The sequence below is a fragment of the Pan paniscus genome, chromosome 5, assembly GCF_029289425.2.
Source record: "Pan paniscus chromosome 5, NHGRI_mPanPan1-v2.0_pri, whole genome shotgun sequence".
Classification (NCBI taxonomy): Eukaryota; Metazoa; Chordata; class Mammalia; order Primates; family Hominidae; genus Pan; species Pan paniscus.
The window spans coordinates 32,545,281-32,567,465 of record NC_073254.2 but is presented as its reverse complement, the minus strand read 5'-3'; the positions used below and the strand labels follow the sequence as shown (position 1 = coordinate 32,567,465).

Sequence of the window (22,185 nt, the reverse complement as noted above, 5' to 3'; positions counted from 1 at the left end):
ATTAAGCATATACTTAAACTTAGTAGATTCTGAATGATCTACCCAGTATTCTTCCAAAACAAACTTGGTGGCATGTCTCTTGAATGAATCAGCTTCTTCACATGTTCAGAAAATTTTGCTGTAGTGATTGTAGGTTTGATCATCTGATGACTCTCTTTTTTAAAATTTTCAAACCAGGCTTTGTCTTGGAACTTAAAGTTTTTGAAATTTGCATTCTTCTTGTGATAGGTTTCAAAGGTCTTCCAGATGCTTATGTAACCCCTTCTACTTTTTATAATTCATAGAAGCATTTGTTGTATGTTTTCAATGTAGGTAATGTTAGATTATTGATAGAAAAGTATATAAACTTATCTCCAAACTACAGTTCGTAAATCCTGATTGAAAATGGTACCTACTGTCCTGCAAAACCTCATTCCTATACCATCATCCCAGGTCTCACTTTCTCTGCTAACTGTAGTCTAACTGCTGAGCTTGGCAACAGAACAATCCCATGAGTCTGTGGCCCTCAAATGAGCTGTGTTCTCTGGTGATTTTTGCACAGATGTTTCCCCCTATTGGGATAACATTTATTTGGCTTGTCAGCTTGGTGAATTCCTATTAAGTCCTCCTAAATTCTGCTCCAGGCGTTTCTCCTCCAAGAAAATTCCCTCTTTGCCCAGTGAATCCCCCGCTTTTTTGGAGAGCTGCTGTGCACTTTATATTGTTTTGTGATATATGTATAAAAAATCAGTTTCTTGTTTGAAAGACAAAAAGACTAATTTATTTTTGTATCCCAACAAAGTGGCAGACAATGCATGTGAAATGTTTGTTGACTGAACATAGCTCTTCATTCCTGTCTCTGTTGTCACACTTATCACCATCCACTTAATATTAATTATTCATGTATGTATCTGTCTCTCTTGCATGGCTTTAAGCTTCCGGATGTCAGAGACCATGCCTAATTCCTCTAAATATTCCCTCAAAGCACTCCTAATATGCATTGTGGGAGTTAGTACTCAATAAATACTTGCTGATTAGGAGAATACTTAGAACAGGGGTGTCTGATCTTTTGACTTCCCTGGGCCACATTGGAAGAAGAATTGTCTTGGGCCACACACAAAATACACTAATACTAATGATAGCTAATAAGCTTAAAAAAAAAATTTAAAAAAAAATCACAAAAGAATCTCATAATGTTTTAAGAAAGTTTGCAAATTTGTGTTGGGCTGCATTGAAAGCCGTCCTGGGCCCCATGAGGCCCGTAGGCCACAGGTTGGGCAAGTTTGACTTAGAAGATTTCGATGACCTGTTTAGTTCTCCAAGTTGGAATTGACAGTCAGAGGCTTCATAATAAGGAATATGTCCTTAGGCTAATTTCCAGGAGGCAAATGCCATTTAACTGTATATCTTTCAAATCTAGGTTGCAGCCATTTCCAACAATTAATAAAGTATTTTAATACATGAAAGAGAAATTTCTGGTTCAGAAGATACTTCTCTGATCACACACGTCTCTCAAAGCACTGACTTGTGTAGGGCATTGTACATCAGGGCCTTTGGCCACCAAACTTCTAAATAGCTAATTATAGTCAATATGCTGTAAACAGTGGTCAGAGGACTCCTTGACCCAGACATCTTTCAGAGTGAAGTGTGGGGAAGGAACTTCAGCTGTTTAGGATTTTTATTGTTGTTGTTGCAACAGGCTATTTATCCTCCTTTATTTTAGTCCTCCTTATTGAACTTTCCAGGTCTGTACTACCTACTAAATTAAGTACAGACTTCTCCTTTCAAGACCTGTCCAAGTATAGGTCCATTTTATCTTTACTGTTTTCTTTTTCTTTTCTTTTTTATTTTTAAGTCACAGTCTCACTCTGTCACCCAGGCTGGAGTGCAGTGGTGCAATCTCGGCTCACTGCAACCTCCGCTTCCCAGGTTCAAGTGATTCTCCTGCCTCAGCCTCCTGAGTAGCTGGGATTACAGGCATGTGCCACAACACCTGGCTAATTTTTGTATTTTTAGCAGAGATGGGGTTTCACCATCTTGGCCAGGCTGGTCTTGAACTCCTGACCTCAAGTGATCCACCCACCTCAGCCTTCCAAAGTGCTGGGATTACAGGCATGAGCCACCTCACCTGGCCTCTTTTTCTTTATTTTTATTTTTTTTTTTGAGACAGAGTCTCACTCTGTCACCCAAGTCGGAGTGCGGTGGCATGATCATGGCTCACTATAACCTCCACCTCCTGGGCTCATGGGATCCTTCTGCCTCAGGCTCCAATGTAGCTGGGATTACAAGCATGTGCCAACACACCCAACTACTTTTTTTAAATTATTTTTAGTACAGATGGGGTCTTACTGTGTTGCCTAGGGTGGTCTTGAACTCCTGGACTCAAGTGATCCTCCCACCTCAAGTGATCCTAACCACCTCCCAAATTACTGGGGTTACAGGAATGAGCCAAGCTGCCTGGCAACTGTACTGTTTTCTAGTGTTCCCCCACCCCCCCCATATACTCTATAATCTCATCAAACTGAACCCCTGCTAAGACACCTAGAATATTTTCATGTAAGTACTTTTGCTAACAAAATCACCTCTATTAGAAATGGCCCACATCCCTGCCTGTCAGAGTCTTCCCTGTCTTTGAAGACCCTTTCCAGATCCTCTCTCTTCTTGACCACCACATCCCCATCCCCGTGCCTGCATTCAGCTTTGATCGCTCTGTTCTGTGAGTTCTTGTGCCATTTTGTTTGTACCTCTTAAAGCACTTACATAAATATATATTTCAAAAGTCACTTAAAACTTATTTTTCTCTGATAATTGTGTATATGTTTAATAGCAACCTTTTTTTGTTCATCCCAAATTCTAGCCATACTATGTCAATACCTGAGATTATTGAGCTGCTAGATTTGTTGCAATATGGAAATCCCATTGCATCCTTTAAAATACCTTTTTGTTTGTTCATCAAAATCATTGATACATTTTCCCCAAAATATGTTCCTCCAAGAAAATTCTGTTATGAAATAAGTTTGGGGAATGCTGCTGTTGAAATGTTGCATTGAATATGCAAGGAGAGTAACAACATATATTAGCATGTCAAAGTCTCTGAAAAGTACTGCCATAAAGAAACCCATATTTAACTGTGTTCAGCAGCATTTCTCAATTTAGTTGATGTCAGAAGCTTTTTAAGGGCTTGACCTTTGTTAACATCCCATTCAATTTCTATGCTTGTGAAATGCTGGTCTAGAGAAATAATTATTTTTAAGTAAGTTATCAGAAATATTCTGCATTTTCTGACAGTCTCTGAAGTCTTCACTGCTGTTAAATGCAGGCAGTCTTGCCCCAAAATTGCAGGATTGTGGTGGTGATTTAAGTAAATCCTCACAACTGGATTATGTTTAACTCACTAATGTAAAAAAATTATTTCTGAGTTCTTATTCTGTACTCAGCCCTACATGAATAGATGGGACTGGGGACAGGGATTATATACCATGTGACCTGGCCTCTGTTTTCAAGGGGTTTACATCTTAAAGATATATGAGACTCAAATGCAGACAGTTACTGAAGGCATCAGAACTTTATGTGTGCCAATAAGTGCTAAGCTGTTTTGTCGACCCTAGGAGTCTTGGGATAGTAGAAGTAGTGAAGGCCAAGATAGTCTTCAAGGCTGGTGAGGAATTGAGAGAGCTGAGCCTTGAACTGTGTCTTCAAGAGTGGGCAGGTATGATCAGGCAGAGTGGAAAGACAAAGTAGGGTAAAGGCATGTAAATTGCATGAGTTGTGTGGTAAAAACTCATGGTGTGGGTGACCTGGAAGAGATCAAACTGCTTGTCCTGGAAGAGAAGAGGAGCTTTTGTGTTTTACAAAGATAGAACTACTATCAATGTGGAAAATAAGAACTGTCTCTCCTTATTTTCTCTCCAAATCCTGGAACCTAGAATGTCTTCTAAAATGTCAAATTGTATTTAGTTTATTTCTTTGGAATATACAAAAATACTAATACTTGAATACTTAGAGATTAAAAGCAAGGATGTTTTGGAGAATGAAGGGGAGGATGGGCATTGGAGAGTGGTCAGAAATAAACACACCTTTAGGCAAGTGTTAGTGAAATGCTGTTTTCTAAGGAGTTAGCAATCAAACCTATGTGTCGGGGTCACTTAGGTCTGTTTCAAGGGATGTTCTTTTTTGGTTCACTAGATATTTACTGAACAAAATCATTGCCTCTTTCTGTAATGAAGCCACACAGGTATCTCAACAGTAGTCTGTACTTGACTAAGAGTCATGGCTTTGACTGATACAATCAACAAAAGGCCATTTATTTATTTATTTATTTTTGAGATTGAGTCTTGCTGTGTCACCCAGGCAGGAGTGCAGTGGCATGATCTCAGCTAACTGCAACCTCTGCCTCCTGAGTTCAAACAATTCTCATGCCTCAGCCTTCCTAGTAGCTGAGATTATAGGCTCATGCCACCATGCCCAGCCCATAATTTTTAAAATATGTGTTTAGTATGGTTTATGTTGAATCTGATAGATGTTTATATTATTCATTCTCATTTCATTTGTTTTCCATATTGTTAAAGATGAATTTGGCACATTAAAATTTTAAATAATTTATTTGTGCAGATAGTGATTCATGAATTGGGCAGCTCCAAAATGGAAGGGGTTTGGGACTCCACTGAAAGGGCATGAAGGGAAAGCTTTTGTAGGGTGAACTCAGAAGGCAAGCAAAGAAATTATTTGATTGGTTAAAGTTTGAGTAGTTGTTTTATTTGTACTGTCCCAGTGGAAAATTCTTGATTACATAACTAATGCTCAGTTGGCTGCTGGTGATTGGCAGTGATTGGCTGAGTTTAAGTTTTGTTTTGTTTATGTAGAAACCCAGGACCTTGAAGCAATCTCAGCCTGTTAATTTTATTTTAGTAGTTTATATATATGAAAGCGATGAAGATTAAGATAAGGTTTCATATGTATATGAAATTTTTTATTTTTACATTGTAATATCACATTTTTTTCCCTAAAGGATAGCATACTATATTTGATTATAGTGTCAGTAATTACTGATACTGGAAACATTTTTCTTCACAACTACCAAAGAAGGACATATAGCCTCTAGAGTTTGGGGCAGTAACCTTGAGTCTGGTTAGGATGAGTGAGCAGCCCATCACCTCATGCAGGATAATTTTCTTCCCTGCACTCAAAAGTGTAGAATTATGCATGTGATTGGACCTTTTTTTTTTTTTTTTTTTTTTGAGACAGAGTCTTGCTCTGTCGCCCAGGATGGATGGAGTGCAGTGGCACAATCTTGGCTCACTGCAAGCTCCGCCTCCTGGGTTCACGCCATTCTCCTGCCTCAGCCTCCCAAGTAGCTGGGACTACAGGCACCTGCCACCACGCCCGGCTAATTTTTTGTATTTTTAGTAGAGGCGGGGTTTCACCGTGTTAACCAGGATGGTCTCGATCCCCTGACCTTGTGATCCGCCTGCCTCAGCCTCCCAAAGTGCTGGGATTACGGGTGTGAGCCACTGTGCCTGGCCCCTGGACTGAGCTCTCAGTTTTGTTCGAGTCCCTTAGAAACCTCAAGAAAGGTGTATCAATGAATGAATTACAGGGTGTATCAATGAATGAAGTACAGGGTGTATCAGTGAATGAAGTAGAGGATGTATCAATGAATGAAGTACAGTGATGATGCACTACAGGGTTTACTTTTCCTTCTGTAGCAAGGATCCTTGTTCTAAAATGAATGATGAGTAAGTTTGGGTAGCAGCAGATGAGCTTTGTGGCTTCCCTTTTTTCTTTTCTTCGCAGTCTCAATTTATTCTTAACAAGCATTTATTCAGAAACACAAAAGAAGGTAGCAGAATTATATTGGTATTCCCATGTTATGGGCTATCTTCTAAGTGAGAAAGACTTTTAAAGTGCTTAAAATGCTGAAATAGGATTGGTTTTCTAAGAAGAATGAAGAAAACCTTCTTCGAATGTCAATGAAGAAAGGATAATTTTGTTATTGACAGCTAAGAAGGTGAACGTATTACTGACTACAAACCAGCACTGGTTCATTGCTGCTGCTGGTGGTTATTATTGTGCTGTGGCTGTGGCATAAAGGGCACATAAGAGAACTCCAGAGAGCTCACTGGGATTCCCCTAGTCTGTCCCAGCCCCGTTGGGTTACTGGGTTCATCGTAACGTAAATGGGAAACCTATATTTAATTACCTTTGGTCTGTGCTGTTTATATAATGGCCTTATTGTAACCCAAGTGACTTTTCTTTCCTCTTTTAAATAAAGCAGTGATTTTCATGGCTTTTAAAGAATAAAGCAAGCAAAATGAGAAGGTATAGTCAAAAATGTGGTTCATAAAGTTTTATTATTGTTCTACCTTCTTAGAACTGAGGCCTTCCTGAATAGTCTTCCACTTAAGGAAATTTTCATGGCAGAAATCTCAAGTTTTTTGTACAGAATGGAAATCCATGACTTCCTTAGAATTAAAAACACTTGTGCATTTTTATTTATAACCTCTATAAATGTTTATCTTGTTTTAAAGGGTAGACATACAAATATGTTGAGACTTGCTTGATGGCAGCCAGAGATACCAGTTATTCTAGTTCCCCTCTAAAACCTGAAGACAAAAATCACATTCCCATTGTGTCTGTCTGAGGGAACGACATAAGGCAATAAGGGCTCATTCCCTTTCAGCTAATTCGTGGAATTTCAAGAAAATGATGTTTCAACTTCATCATTATAGGAATGGGATGATTTTTCTTCCCTGCACTCAAAAGTGTAGAATTATGCATGTGATTGGACATTTTTTTTCCCTGCTACTGAGCTCTCAGTTTTGTTGGAGTCCCTCAGAGCTCTGTAAGGAGTGTCGCACCCAGTGATGGAGAAAAGGCATCCTGCTGTTTTTGCCTGTACCTTTCCGTGCCCTCTGCCCTGGAAAATCTACTTTCTTAGCCCCATGATTCTATTTCCTATGAAGAATGATTAAAGCCATGGGGTAAATGCCCCCATTTCTTTTTCACAGTAATTTTATAGTTTATGAATTGAGGATATCAGAGGTTGATCAAGAGTAACTATCAGGAAGGCCAAGAACTGTCATAAGATTGCATGACTTAGAAATCATAATTGAGCTCCTTAATTTTATACATGAAGAAAATATTTACAAAGCAAGTCAAACTGACATTTTATTGCCTTGAAAACTGTTTCCTAGCCAAATGCAGTGGTTCACACCTGTAATCCCAGCACTTTGGGAGGCTGAGGTGGGGGGATTGCTTGAGGTCAGGAGTTCGAGACCAGTCTGGGGCAACATAGTGTCTCTTAAGAAAGTAAAAAATTACCCAGGTGTGGTGGCACACACCTATAGTCCTAGTTATGTGGGAGGCTGAGGTAGGAGGATCAGTTGAGCCCAGGAGTTCAAGGTTGCAGTGAGCCATGATCACATCACTGCACTCCATCCTGAACAACCGAGTGAGACCCCATCTCTGGAGAAAAAAAGAAAGAAAACTATTTCCTTTTCAGAGTTTTTTCCAGGTGCAATTTCAGTCATTTCTGAGTTATTAACGTGTAAAACAAACCTTTTAACAAGTGCATGTGTGGCTGATGGTGGGGAAAAAATGGAAACTTGCTTTTAAATGTCTATTCAGTGTTAAAATATATGAGTTATTTAAAACCATGGTTTTTAAATGAGAAAAACTCCCACATATATTATGTTATAGTATATGTATTTATCAAAGGAAAATATGCATACATTTTAACCAAAATTTAAGAAAAATTTAAATATAAAAATTGATTTAAAAATATTTAATCACATGCAGTAAGGATTGTGGCATTTTTCTTTATCTTGATGCTCTTCCTTTGGCATTTCTTAAAAATCATTAAAAATATCTGAATGATTGAATTCATTCTGTGCAACCAAGAGAGAAATTCATTATGCCCATACCATGTTTTTGAGCAAATATTGAGTTTATCACTTCATTCAGTAGTGTGTTTGAATTTGGCTTCTGATCTTCATGAAGAAGAATATCTTTCAGATCATGTTATCAAGATGCTGAATTTACCTTATTTTTTTCTCTTTCATTGTTTCCCTCTGATGTGGCTGCTGTGTTGACAACCCTCTGTATCCCTGCTGCTGAATTTTTTTTTCCCATCATTAAGGAAACCTCCCAAGGTAAGCACTAATATGAAATTTGGCATGTATACTGGCTTAGTGTGCAAAAATCCAGGATTTATCACTGTAACCCGTGTAGAACATCTGTCTCATTGAGAACTGAAAACAGCATCCTAATTTAAAACTCACATCATGAACAATTAATATCAGTGTTAACATAAAGTTAGAGTGTCACTCTACATTGACAGAGCACTTTCACATATTATTTCATTCTCAGAATGAATGCTGTAATCTTCAAAGCAAACCTGTCAGGTTATTGTTTCTATTTTCTTGATGATGAAATGAGACTCAGAGAGATGAAATAGTATGTCCTAACTCACAGATTGAGTGAATGGAAGAGCTGGGACTGCACAGTATCAACAGCCTAGAATGTGGAGGAACAACTATGGTAAGATCATAGGATGGCAGTTGGTAACTGTGATTACTGATTGGACAAATGATCTTTTCCTGTGCCCCACTAAGATTAGTTGTTATCATTGGAAAAGTTCTTCACACTTTTAAATAGAGATTCAACATTCTACCAACTTTATATGCCTCATTGGAGTTCCTAGCCCATCACAATGGCCACTAGTTAGTTTTTTCCCCACCTGCTCTGGCCAACCTTTGATGGCATTTTTACCAGTGAGAAGGCCAGAAGTTAGAGAATAGTTAGAGGAGGGAAGTCGGGGAATATGAGAAGTAAGGAATCTGAATGACCAGCCCCTGAATAACTGAAGATTGATTTTGTTACCAGTGAGCATTTTGCTGAGTATCAGAGGGACACTTAGCACCAAAAGGAATGAGAAATTTGACCAGCCCCTGGCCAGTGATACTGATTATAGCTGTGGTTCTTGAGATAGGATTAGAACAGGCTTTACCTACACAAATTATATGGTCAGAATCTAAGACAAGTTGGGTGATGGCATGGAATCCAGAAAAGACAAAGCTTACTTTCCCCTGGGGTTATGAAGAACAATCCATCTTAGCTCTTGGATTATGGAAACCCATTAAAATGCTGCTGTATACCTTGTACTTATTGAAGACATTGTCCTTGGCAATAAGAGTTTCAGCTTTAGCAAGGAAGGCATGCATTGAACAAATGATATAAGATCTGTTAAGAAAGAGGAAATATATAATATATTAGAAAAGTATTGGCAGTGGCATTCTGGACAAATCTAGGGAATCAGGAGATTCTCCCCGAGCAATTGTCGACGTAGATATAATCCCTAAAACTGGTCTCTACTGGAATGTATAAGTGCCGTTTATCTAGCTTTTACATCCCTTGCTGTTGGTTCCCCAAAGTTTCAGAAGAGTCAGTCTTGTAGTACAAAGTATTCCCCCTCAGAAAAATACCAGTGAAATACTGCGCAACTCCACTGAAATGAAAAAGAGACACAAAAACATTTTTAAAAACCACTATTGCTTTGTACACAGGAACGTTCTTGTCACTTTCTAGTGAGTATATATAGCCTAGTGGTTCCCAGCCTTATTTTTGCTGGATATCCTATTGATCGTTCCTAAGAAGTGTCATGAAATTTTCAAAATAAAATTAACGCTGAATCACAATGTTAAACAATGTGTATATGCATGCCATAAGGCACATCTGGAAAGCATAAAGATCATCTTGAACTCAAATAAATGACCCAATAGAATCAAATAAAGACGGACACAAAGTAGATACAGGCCTTTCCTCATAGAAACTATGTAAATGTTGAAAGAAAGTGGAAAAGGGAAAGGTGCTTTTAATGATGATTATGTAAGAATAAAATTTTATTTAAAACGATGAGATTTGGGCATAAGTAATCAAAAGCATCAGAGAAGCCTGGTTGTTTCGATTTAACAAATAATTATTCTGGGCAGGGGACAGGTGCTGCATGAGTCAGACAGAGCTCTAGCATTCTAATGGGGGTGGGGGGAGGGGAATACAGTTGACCCCTGAACAGCACAGGTTTGAACTGCCCAGGTCCACTTATATGCAAATTTTTTTCAACCAAACGCAGTTAGAAAATACAGTATTCGGGGGACGTAAAACCCATGTATACAGAGGGCCAACTTTTCCTATAGATGAGTTCCAGGGGACCAACAGAGTAGGACTGGAGTCTGTGGATTTTGGTATACATGGGGGTTCTAGAACCAATTCCCCACATATACCAAAGGATGATTGGTATGTGCACAATATAAAATTGATTATATTAAAGACCACAAGAGGCAAAATATTTGTGAAATTCATAGAATGAAAGTTCCTGTTCAGACTTCTGCTGTCAGAAATGACAAACTAGGTAATTAGCATTGCCTTTTCCACTGAGGACAACTAGGACTGGACAAAATATTAAAAACTTGTGCTTGAAGGCACTGGAGATAAGCCAAGTTAGTGAGGAATTACTAGACCAAGATCCAGAAAGAGGTAAAAATTTAGAGAGATGAACCTAGCATTTAGATATATGCCATTCAGGAAGGAGCGGCTTAAAGACAGAGCAAATGCATATTGCTGACTGCTTTGTGGGGCTGAGGAGGACAAAGTACTGGAGTTCAAGTCCTTCCAGAGGTGGAGTCCTTGCTAATCTCCTTATACTTTGGGTTGGTAAAGTGGATTGAGATGCAGCCAGGGGTAGGGTATGAAAGTGAAACAGAGGTAAACCAGCCATCACATGGATTGTTGTGTGGTTCCAAGCCATTTGTATGATCCAGGAAATCTCAAGCACAAAAATTGGAACAAAGTGATACCAGAATGCAGGTGCCCATAGGCACCTGGCAGAAGTAAATGAAATCCTAAGTCTTTAGTGATTCCACAAACTGTTTTAAAAATACAATGTCCAATACACCGTCAAAGTTAAGGAGGTACATGACAAGATGTGACATGAACAAGAGCCAACAGAAATAATAAAAATTAGAAATAGACCCATAGATGCTTCAGATGACCAAATTATTAGACAAGAACTTCAAAATGAATATATTTGTTATCTTCAAAGACATAAAACATAAGATTGAAAAATGTTGGAGAGAACTAGAAGCTATAGAAAGTGGCATAACTGATTTGGAAAATAACCCAATAGAAATAAATCCTCAATCTGAAAAACCCAAAACCGAAATTAAGAATTTAGTGCAAGGGTTTAGCAGCAGATAGATCCAGCTGTTTTTAATCCTTTCTTAAGAAGATCCAAATGCCTAGCTGGTCCAGTTGAGTTAATGATAACTCAGCCATGGTTGAGTTACCATTATTCTTACCCAACTGTTATGCAGGAAAGGTCTCACATCCTTTCTATCAATCCCTGGGATTGTACTCTCTGAGTACTATTATTAGTAACAGCTGTCTTTAATAGAGAGGGAGTTGGGATAGGGATGAATAACTAAGCATAGGGGAAACTGTACTGTGTGATACTGTAATGGCAGATATATGACATTATGCATTTGTCAAAATTCATAGAACCATACGGCTCAAAGAATGGATCCTAATATAAACCGTGAAGTTTAGTTATGAATAATGTATCAATATTGGTTCATCAGTTATAACAAATGTACCACACTAATAAAGATGTTAATAATTGGGGAAACAATTCTTAACAGTAGGGAGTGGGGACAAGCGAGACTATATAGGAACTCTGTACTATCTGCTGATGTTTTTTGTAAGCCTAAAACTTCTGTAAAAAAAAAAGTCATGATTATGAAAAAATCACTATAATTCTTATTAACAGAATGAAAAAGAAAAACTATGTGATCATATCAGTAAGATGCAGAAAAATGCCAGGTGCAGTGACTCACGCCTGTGATCCCCAGCCTTGGGAAGCCAAGGTGGGAGGATTGTTTGAGACTAGCTCGAGCAATATAGCAAGACCTTGTCTCTACTAAAAATAAAAAAAGTTAGCAGGGCATGATGGCGTATGCCTGTAGTCCTAGCTACTCAGGAGGCTGAGGTGGGATGATCACTTGAGCATGGTAAGTTTAGGCTGTAGTAAGCTTGATCATGCAACTGCACTCCAGCCTGGGCGACAGACCCCCGTCTCAAAAAAAAAAAAAAAAATGGGGTGAGACGCAGTGGCTCACACCTGTAATCCCAGCACTTTGGGAAGCCAAGGTGGGAGGATCACGAGGTCAGGAGATCAAGACCAGCCTGGCTAACACAGTGAAACCCTGTCTTTACTGAAAATACAAAAATTAGCCGGGTGTGGTGGCACACGCCTGTAGTCCCAGTTACTTGGGAGGCTGAGACAGGAGAATCACTTGAACCCGGGAAGCAGAGGTTGCAGTGAGCCGAGATTGCGCCACTGCACTCCAGCCTGGGCGACAGAGCAAGACTCCGTCTCAGAAAAAAAAAAAAAAAAAAAAAAAGATGCAGGAAAAAAAGCATTTGACAGAATTCAATGTTTATTTATGAATTTATGATACAAACTTGCAGCAACCTAACAGTAGACAGAAACCTCAATATGATAAAAGGCCCATGAGAAATCTACATCTGACATCCTATGTAATAGTAAAAGACTGAATACTTTCTGCCTAAAATGGGGAATAAGGCAAGGATATTGATCTAACCACTTATATTGTGCATTGACAGGAGGTCCTAGGCAGTGCAGTTAAGCAAGAAAAAAAGTAAAGGAAATTCAAGATGGAAAGGAAGTAGCAAAAGTATATTTACAATAAGGTACAATAAGGTTGTATACTTGGAAAACCTTAAGAAATCTGCAAACAAGCTCCTGCAAGGTGGCAGAAAAAAGGTCAAAATATATTTCTTTATACTATCAATAAACAATTCAAAAATAAAAATTTTAACCATCAAAATATCAAAAACATTAAATACTTGGGATATATTGAGTGAAAAACAGGCAGAGCTTCTAAAACCCACATTTGGTTATTTGATTGTAGACAGATGTGCCAAGACATAGAACTAGGAAAGTGTCAACTGTGCTCAGGTAAGGGCAAGGCATAGAGTTGGACTAAAGGTACATGAAGAGGAATCCTGGGTGACTGAACTGTATTTACCCACAGCACTCCTGACACCAAATATATGGTGTTTTCCCCAGCACCAGTAAATTCTCCAATTCTCCAAAATCAACTGAGTGCCCTACTATCTAGTTCAATTCTGACATGTTACCTGGAGTTAGCATAGACCTACAGGTTAGGGGCTCAGTCCCATAAGGCTGCCTCCACTTTAGATGCCATTCGCAAGTCCCAGGTTGCCATCTATACTTCTGACCTACCGGCTATAAATCAAGAGTTCCCGTGTCCCCCTCCTCAGGTTCCATAATTTGCTAGAATGGCTCACAGAACTCAGGAACACCCTTTACATAATATTGCCACCTTATGATAAAGGATAAAACTCAGGAAGAGTCAGATGGCAGCAATGCATAGGGCAAGGCAGCATGAAGCCTCTCTGCCCTTTCTGTGTGTACTGCCCTTCCAGTACCTTCTTGTGTTCAGCAACCCAGATGCTCTCCCATCCTTGTAGTTTAGGGATGTTTATGGAGGCTCCATCACATAGGCATAATTGATTGAATCCATTGAACTCAGTCTCTAGTGTCTCTCCCCTCCCAGAAGTCAAGAATGGGGCTAAATGTTCCAACCCTCTAATCCTGCCTTGGTCTTTCTGGTAAGCAGCCCTATCTTGAAGCCACCTGGGGACCCCAGCCACCAGTCATCTCATTAGCATACAAAAGACACTCTTATCACTGCACAGTGATGTATCACCCAGCTGTGGCAGGCCTTGATGTCAGGGTTGGACCTTGATACCTTCAGTGTCCCTGTTGCCTGTTTTGAACAAAGCTTGATCAGTAGGGAGGCTAGTGGTAGTATTCAGTAAAATACATCAGAAAAAAAGGAAATAAGGGTTTGCACAGGAGCAGTGCCCATTAGAGCAGGAAAGAGGAAGGGAAGAATTACGAAAACATTACAGAAATAAAGTAACCAGGATTTTGATGCTAACAGCATATAGGAGAAGACAGTATATCAAGAGTCAGAGATGTCTCGGATTTGAGACTGAGTGAATGAAAAATCAAATCAACATAAACTAAAGAAGGAAGAGCTAGTTTGGTTCAGTGGGAAGTTGATTACGTTCTAGAGTGGGCTGAGTTGGAAGTGATGGCAGCCATCTGATAGGATGCTTAGCAGGTGATACGAATTTGCCGACTCTGCCTTACAAAGATCAGGTAAATTATTGGGGTGAACAGAGTAGGAAGTAGAGGAAGAGGTATCTCTTGTCAAGGAAAACAGGATTAAGTGGAATAGAAGACATGAGAGAACAGAGGATAGCACCTTAGGACTCACTTTGCTTTGGAGAATGAAAAGAGGAGGAAGAACCAGTGAAAATTAAGAAAAGCCATGGATTCATGAATGGTGCTGCTGGTGGTGGTGGGGTTGAGAATTCATACACTTGTTCTCCCCAAATTGGGTGTCTTTTTTTAAGAGACAGGGTCTCACCGAGGCTGGAGTACAGTGGCACAATCATAGCTCACTGCATCGTTGAACTCCAACCTCAAACTCCTGGGCTCAAGCGATCCTCCTGCCTCAGCCTCCCAAGTAGCTGAGACGAGAGACATGAGCCACCACACTTGGCTAATTTTTTAATTCTTTGTAAAGATGAGGTCTCACTCTGTTGCTCAGGCTGGTCTCAAACTCCTGGCTTCAAGCTATCCTCCTTCCTCAGCCTCCCCAATTGGGTTTCTTTTGTTCCTAACTCCTAAAAGTTATTTTTTCTAAGTGTTGTGTTAGGGCAAGGAGAAGATGAAGATATTCTTCCAGCTGAGTTTTAAAAGTTAGATTTAAAATTTTTTATGTAGCATGTGTAATGTAGCATGTCAGAATACAAGGGAAATGTACATAAGTTTCTGTCTTTATAAATTGCTTTATACCATATCTTTGAGTTTTTCTCTTTGATAAATGTTACATTTTGTAAATTTGCACTCTTGAGTGGAGAAACATTTATTTCAGCATAAGCCTCATGCATACCTTTTAGTACTTTTACCAGTTGTGTATTATGATGTAGTATTTATGGAAGTGTGTTTTGTTTCTTTTAAACAGAAAAGCAAGCTTTTGGGCAAACATGAGACATCTGCTTCTTACCTCTCTGTAGTTTACAGGGGGAAAAAAGAGGCTTTGTCTCATAATTTGTAGGATTGGAGTGTCTTTCCTTCTCAGTGTGACTGTAGTTTTGAGTCTGAGGTTTTTGTCTGAGAAGTATCGCAGATAGGTGTAAATTAGGGAAATTTGACTGGGTGTGGTAGCTCATGCCTGTAATCACAGCACTTTGGGAGGCTGAGGCAGGAGGATTGCTTGAGGCCAGGAGTTTGAGACCAGCCTGGGCAACATAAGGAGACCTTGTCTTTAAAATAACAATAACAATAGTAATAATAACATTATTATTATTATTATTATTATTATTAGCTGGGCATAGTAGCATGTCCCTGTAGTCCCAGCTGCCTGGGAAGCTGAGGTGGGAAGATCGCTTGAGCCCAGGAGTCTGTGGCTTCACTGAGGTATGATTGTGCCACTGCACTCTAGCCTGGGTGACAGCAAGACCTTGTCTCTTTGAAAAAAAAAAAAAAAGAAGGAGAAGGGGGAAAGTGCTTGTTAGTTTAGCCACCTTCTGATTAACTTTGGATGTTGGCAGGAGGTGGTGCAGAGGAAGACGACACTTGTGTGGAGAATCACTACCTAATTATGCCATTATGTATGCTCTATTGATAGGTACAGGGAAGTGTCCTCAGTCAAAGCAGCTCTGCCTGCAGAAGCCAAGTTTCTGCATCCCCAGGTGGCCTCAGAATGTCTGGCATGTTCCAAGACCCCTCACTTGTCATGGTTTTGTCTTATCTGGGACAAGTTTCTTTCCTTCCTGAGGAGCCACATTGAAACACACACAGGAATAAAAAAAGAATTCTTCCTCCTTTTTTTCATTTTCTTCTTCTGTCCCTCAAGATTTATTCAGAACCTTCTATGTCCCAAGTTAGCAGTACATAGCTAGAAGTGTTTTTTTTTTTTTTTTTTTTTTTTTTTGAGACGAAGTTTCACTCTTGTTGCCCAGGCTGGAATGCCATGGTGTGATCTCGGCTCACTGCAACCTCCACCTCCCAAGTTCAAGCAATTCTCCTGCCTCAGCCTCCTGAGTAGCTGGGATTACTGGCATGTGTCACCACGCCTGGCTAATTTTGTGTTTTTAGTAAAGACAGGGTTTTTCCCTGTCTTTCCTGTCAACAGGTTTTCCCTGTCAACAGGTTTCTCCGTGTTGGTCAGGCTGGTCTCAAACTCTCGACCTCGGGTGATCTGCCTGCCTCGGCCTCCCAAAGTGCTAGAGTGAGCCACAATGCCTGGCGCTAAAAGAGATTTTTAAACTTAGATGATTTAAATCTTTTTATTCAAGACCAAGGAGACTGATGCTTAATTGGCTAAACCGTCCAGGGGGAGAGCTTGGCTCCAGTCTAGGCCTCCTGATTGCCAGTCAGGTACAGTCCAGGATGATCTCAGCATCTGTGGATTTTGGTGTCCTCAGGGGCTCCTGGAACCAGTCTCCAAGGATACAGAGGGACAAGTGTATTTTCTTTGACATCATATGATTGTAAATGAGTTTTTCTATGTATTGGATTTTATGTGCCAAGATATAAGGAAAGAGTAAGAAGAAAGAATCTGAGGGAAAACATATAAATAACTGAAAAATCACTTTGTGTAGGATCATATTCTTTTTTACTCAGTTTGCTCATTTTAAACTCACAATTGTTTTGTTTAGTATCTTATAATTTCATGTATGGTTTATTTGAGTGTTAGAGCTTGTGAATTAAATTCACTTTCAGTGTTTTTTGTTTTATTTATGAGTTAGGTTACTGAACTTCAAGGTGTTTGATCTCACTTCTATGTTTATAAGTTTTTGGCAAAATTGTAAGCTGAAGAAATTGACTACATTATAACAAAACAAAATTGTTTCTTTTTGAAACTGAGTCATTTGAAGAAGCACACAGATACATACCAAAAACCTCCCTTTATGAAAATTGCTCAGAAAAAGTAAGGGGGAAACCTTATTAGGTACAGCTTATGCCATCTGAAATGCAACTTCATTTAGTCTAGCTTCACAATCTGTGACTGCCTTCATTTTCTGTTGCCTCTACTGTTTTGCTACTAAGCATTTGGCCTCAATGAGGTGAGTTCTAGACCTGTACTATTCAGTACAGTAGCCATTTAGCCACAAGTGGTTTATGAACATATGATATGTGACTGGTGTTGCTCGAGATTAAGTACAAAATATATGCTAGATTTAGAAGACTTGGTACAAGAAAGAAAAATAATATAAGATTTTTTATATATTTGGTTAAATATATTATTATTTTTATATTAAATTATTTCATCTCTTTTTACTTTTTTGTTTTTTTGAGATAGGGTCTCACTCTGTCACCCAGGCTGGAGTGCAGTGGCACAGTCTTGGCTCACTGCAACCTCCACCTCCTGGGTTCAAGCAATTCTCTCACCTCAGCCTTCCAAGTAGCTGGGACTACAGGCCTGTGCCACCACGCCCAGCTAATTTTTGTATTTTTTGGTAGAGACAGGGTTTCACCATGTTGGCCAAGCTGGTCTCGAACTCCCGGTCTCAAGTGATCCGCCTGCTTTGGCCTCCCAAAGTGCTGGGATTACAGGCATAAGCCACCATGGTTGGCCTCTTTTACTTTTCAGTGTGTCTACAAAAACATTTTAAATTATTTATATGGCTAGCATTATATTTCTATTGGACAGCTCTGTTTCAGATCAAACCCATGGCTTAGTACCGAACACCAGTATGCTTCCTAAGGCTTTTGCTTGTTTCATTACCCAGTCAAATGCAGCAGACCTACCTTGATCTTTTACATTTTTACTTTTATATCTGGGTCCAGGAGTGTTGCAGCTGCATGAACTCAATGACAGCATAACCTTCTCACTATACGTTTTTCCTAGGAATTGTTTTTACTTATCCATTCAAAATGTATTAATTTGGCAAACATTAAATGAAAACGTTCTGTGAAAAATATTGAAAACTTTCTGTGAAAAATATTGTGTGGGGAGTTTGTGGGGCTCAAGAGTGACTAAACTAGTAGTTTTTGTTTTCTAGAATTCATAACATGATAAGGAAGATTAGATATACTATAATCTAAGTAGTGGAAAATAGATTATGGTAACATCATCATTCACTACTTCAGTACTTTGTGTCTTGTGTCTTCCGAGGAAGAAGGCTTCATAGCTAAACATGGAGCTTCAGGAGGCCTGCAAGTATGGATAGGGTGTCAAAGTGCAGAAATTTAGGATAAGAATCAAGATGCAGGGGCCGGGCCCAGTGGCTCACACCTATAATCCTAGCACTTTGGGAGGCTGAGGCGGATGGATCACCTGAGGTCAGGAGTTCGAGACCAGCCTGGCCAACATGGCAAAACCCCGTCTCTACTAAAAATACAAAAAAAAAAAAAAAAAATTAGCTGGACGTGGTGGTGGGTGCCTGTAATCCCAGCTACTCGGGAGGCTGAGGCAGGAGAATTGCTTGAACCTGGGAGGCAGAGGTTGCAGTGAGCCGAGATCCTGCCACTGCACTCTAGCCTGGGCAACAAGAGCGAGACTCTGACTCAAAAAAAGAATCAAGATGTATGTAAAGGAAGACAAACAAGAAAGTAATTGACGTATTAGGAAATAAGTTGCACACTCTGGTTAAAGTGTAGAGTACATGAAAGGAAGATCGTATTTTAAAAAACTGGAAGAATGTAGTTTATAGAGCATTGGGAGTCTGGACTTAATCTGGTAGGCTATGAAGATCATTTAGGATCTTTATATAGAAAAGCTACATGATCAGAACTGTGCTTGCAAGAAATTCATATGGCTGCAAGATAGAAGATAATTGATAAGTATAGAATGTAGGGTGGATAATAATCTAGGTTCATTTTAAAGGAACTGCCTTGTGTGTGAGCCTACTTATGCTCCGTGATGCAACAGTAACAACCTTAAATGTTCAATGGCTAGAAACAACAAAAATATATTTCCCTGATGTTACATGTCAGCCGAGGTTCCCTGTGGCCGTATACCATATGACTTCAATCTGGGCTCCAGATTGAAGGAACAACCCCTATCTGGGACTTGCTAATACTGTGACAGAGGGGAACAAAGAAAGAGAACTGTGCAGTGGCTTCTTAAAGCTGTTGCCCAGACTGGCATATGTCACTTTGTTCATACTTAATTGGCCAAAGCAAGTCACACAGCTAAGCCTGATGTCAGTATGGTGAGGAATTGTATTCCTTCCTACTACAGGCACTGCATGTCATGTGGCAATAGGCAGGGATGTGTAATTCCCTTACCAGGAGGGCCACGAATCATTTGGAACAGTAACGCAATATACCACACTTTGTCATTATAAATCATGTTTCTAAAAATTTCCCAAGGCTTTTTTTTCCCTCTTTTTAACAACAACAACAAAACAATCCTCAGAAACATAGGGTGGTGGTGGTGGTTGTTAGTAGTTGTGGTTGTTGTTGTTGTTTTGAGATGGAGTTTCGCCCTTGTTGCCCAGGCTGGAGTGCAATGGCATGATCTTAGCTCACTGCAACCTCCACCTCCCGGGTTCAAGTGAAGTGCTGTGTGTTTCTATCTTGAAATTCCTACAGGTTCTACTCTCCCCTTTCCTTCTGCCCGGCTTTGTTCAGAACCAAATGTTCTCACTGGAACTCTGTGCCTTTAGATGTCTACAGTACCACCGACAGAGTACCAGGTCACATGGAGTATAGGCTCCAGGAAGAAAAGATATCCATCTCCCTTGTCTCTTGGTGTTGATCCATCTCCCTGTCTAGAACAGTGAAAGCCTTCTGGACCAGGGAGTCTCTTGGCTCCCACTTGGCCCGAGTCAGCCGCAGCAGTGTGAACTCTTCATCAGTCCTTTCCAGCGTAACTTAACTGGGAGTAAATGTTTGCAACCCCTGGACTGCCTCAGGTCCTTTAGCTTTGGTGACCTGGGGCCATGGAATCAGCCTAGCATTCTCCTCTCTGTGGCTGTATGCACCTGGCATGGTGCAGTGAGGCAGAGGGGACTGGAGAGATAGGCACATGAAATGAGGTCTTGGTCCAGAAGTTCTGAGCCAGACCCAGAGGTTGCTCATGGTGGGTGATGTTAGCATGACTCAGATTTAATCTAGGTTTTATTTTTCTTCTCATTTTTATGAGTAACAATAATCATTTATCAGAGATAGCAGATGGGATCAGATAGCAGATGCTTAGACATTTGCAACTTATCTTTTGGACTGTTTTTATTGAAGAAGAAGTATTCTGTGTTTGAAAATATCCATATCACCTTTGAATGTGCTGTTGGAGAAGTTATTTGGGTGGCTAGGTTTTTTGAGAATTGATCAGGATATGAAAGAACTGGAAATACCACAGATTGTGCATTTGTGACACTCCGACCCCCACCCCTCAGCCACCAGTGAAGCGGATTTTGAAAATGAACGATAAAGGATTAAATATGAAATGAGTAGAGTATTTGAAAGAGTTAGAACTGAATTAGTGCTTCATTGCTTATGCACCACTAGTTTATGTGTGCAGTGTTAAATGGAAGCTCTGTGCTGTTATAATATTGGTCTGGGTTTTGAGAGGATGATTTCCTGTTTTCAGATTTATTCATTAAATGAATGAAAGCATGAATTAGCTCTTTGTAGAGATACCTTCTCCTTGCATCCACAGAAATTTGAACTGCAATGCAGAGTAGTATTTTCCAAGGATAGTTGTTTTCTAGAACAGACCGTGCATTCCCTGAGATCAGGGACAATGCCTTGTAGATGTGCAGCAAATGCTGTTGGCTTTGAATCTTTAAGAGGCTTTCACATCTTCACAATCAGTCCGTGCCGACTGTAATGCAAGACATTATTTGGTATGTATCTATAGGCATATGTAAAGGAAATGATTAATTACATTGCCAAAAGACAGCTGTTACTTGACATATGTTTAAATGGGAAGGTAGATCTGTCAATAAAACTCACCAGTAATAAGGGTGATGACTCTAGCATTCCTTAGGAGATGTGTTCAGATACAGGCTGGAGTTCCTCCTGGCAGAGCTGCTTTTAGAAAAGCAGTAGTGAAGGCAGTTCTGTGATCACACAGGCTCTCGGTGCTGGGGTTTCCTTTCAATTTCAGTCCAGTTCCTCTGAGATGAATGAAGTTTAACTCTTCCTTTTTTTTTTTTTATGAATCTTCACAACTTTGATATCAGGAGAAAGATGAAAAAGAGAAAAGCATTGAAACTTGGCATTAAAAGAAAAATTTGAACATGAAGTGAAATCTAGAACTTTACTTGGTATGACTCAGTGCTCATAACATGGTGTGGTGAAATGTGAACACATTTGAAGTGTCACTTTCATATTAATTGTAGTCTTTCAAATTGACAAAGTTGAAAACCACAAAACAGGACATTGGCAAGCTAATGTTCCTAAAACTGGAGAAATGGGCCTTTTCACAGAGCTCTGGGGCTCAGTTTTCAAAGTAGATAGTGGCAGAACAGGCTGTTAATGGCAGCTGGGTCTGCAGATGTGAACAGCGGATTAATTGTACAAAGAGAGGAAGAAGGCAGTGTAGAGGAGAGGACACACTCCTTCATACAAAGCAAAGCAAGTCCACATAGAGCAGACTTTTTTCCCCAAGGGAAGCCCTTTTGATTTTAGATTTGGGCGCTAGGAAGTAGTGTGTTTTGCATTGATATTTTTGACACAGAACCAAACAGTCTGTAGCAACTCCCACACACATGGCCTTTTTTGCCTTTTCACTTCTCTTTCTGTTTAATTCAGCAAATACTGAGTACCCATCTACACTATCCTGTACCTAGAGAGAATAAAGATGAGTTAGCACAGTCCCTGGCTCAGAAAACCTTCCAGCTTGGTGAGAATATAAAGTATTTAGGTTGGTGCCTGGTACATAACAAACGCTCTACAGCAGTAGCTGTGCTATTAATGGGGGAGCGAAGTCCATCAGTACATAATGATAATATTGGTAACAGTAGCTGCCATAGACTGAGTTTCACTGTGTGCCAAGCATTATCTTAGTAGGTATTCCGTTTATGTTACCACAATCCCAAATTAATGTAAAATGTGCAGTTACTTAGGTAGATGAGTGT

General features: G+C 39.7%; 1 protein-coding gene across 9 annotated transcripts in view; it reads left to right on the top strand.

Moving 5' to 3' along the window:
* Window positions 1-22,185, top strand: part of KIF13A (kinesin family member 13A) — a 243,532-nt gene that overhangs the window by 81,062 nt on the left and 140,285 nt on the right. For all 9 annotated transcript variants that reach the window (XM_063604760.1, XM_034961513.4, XM_034961510.4 and 6 more), the window contains exon 3: window positions 8,117-8,129. In XM_063604760.1, coding sequence (XP_063460830.1) covers window positions 8,117-8,129 — 13 coding nt within the window. The remainder of the gene's footprint in view (window positions 1-8,116; window positions 8,130-22,185) is intronic.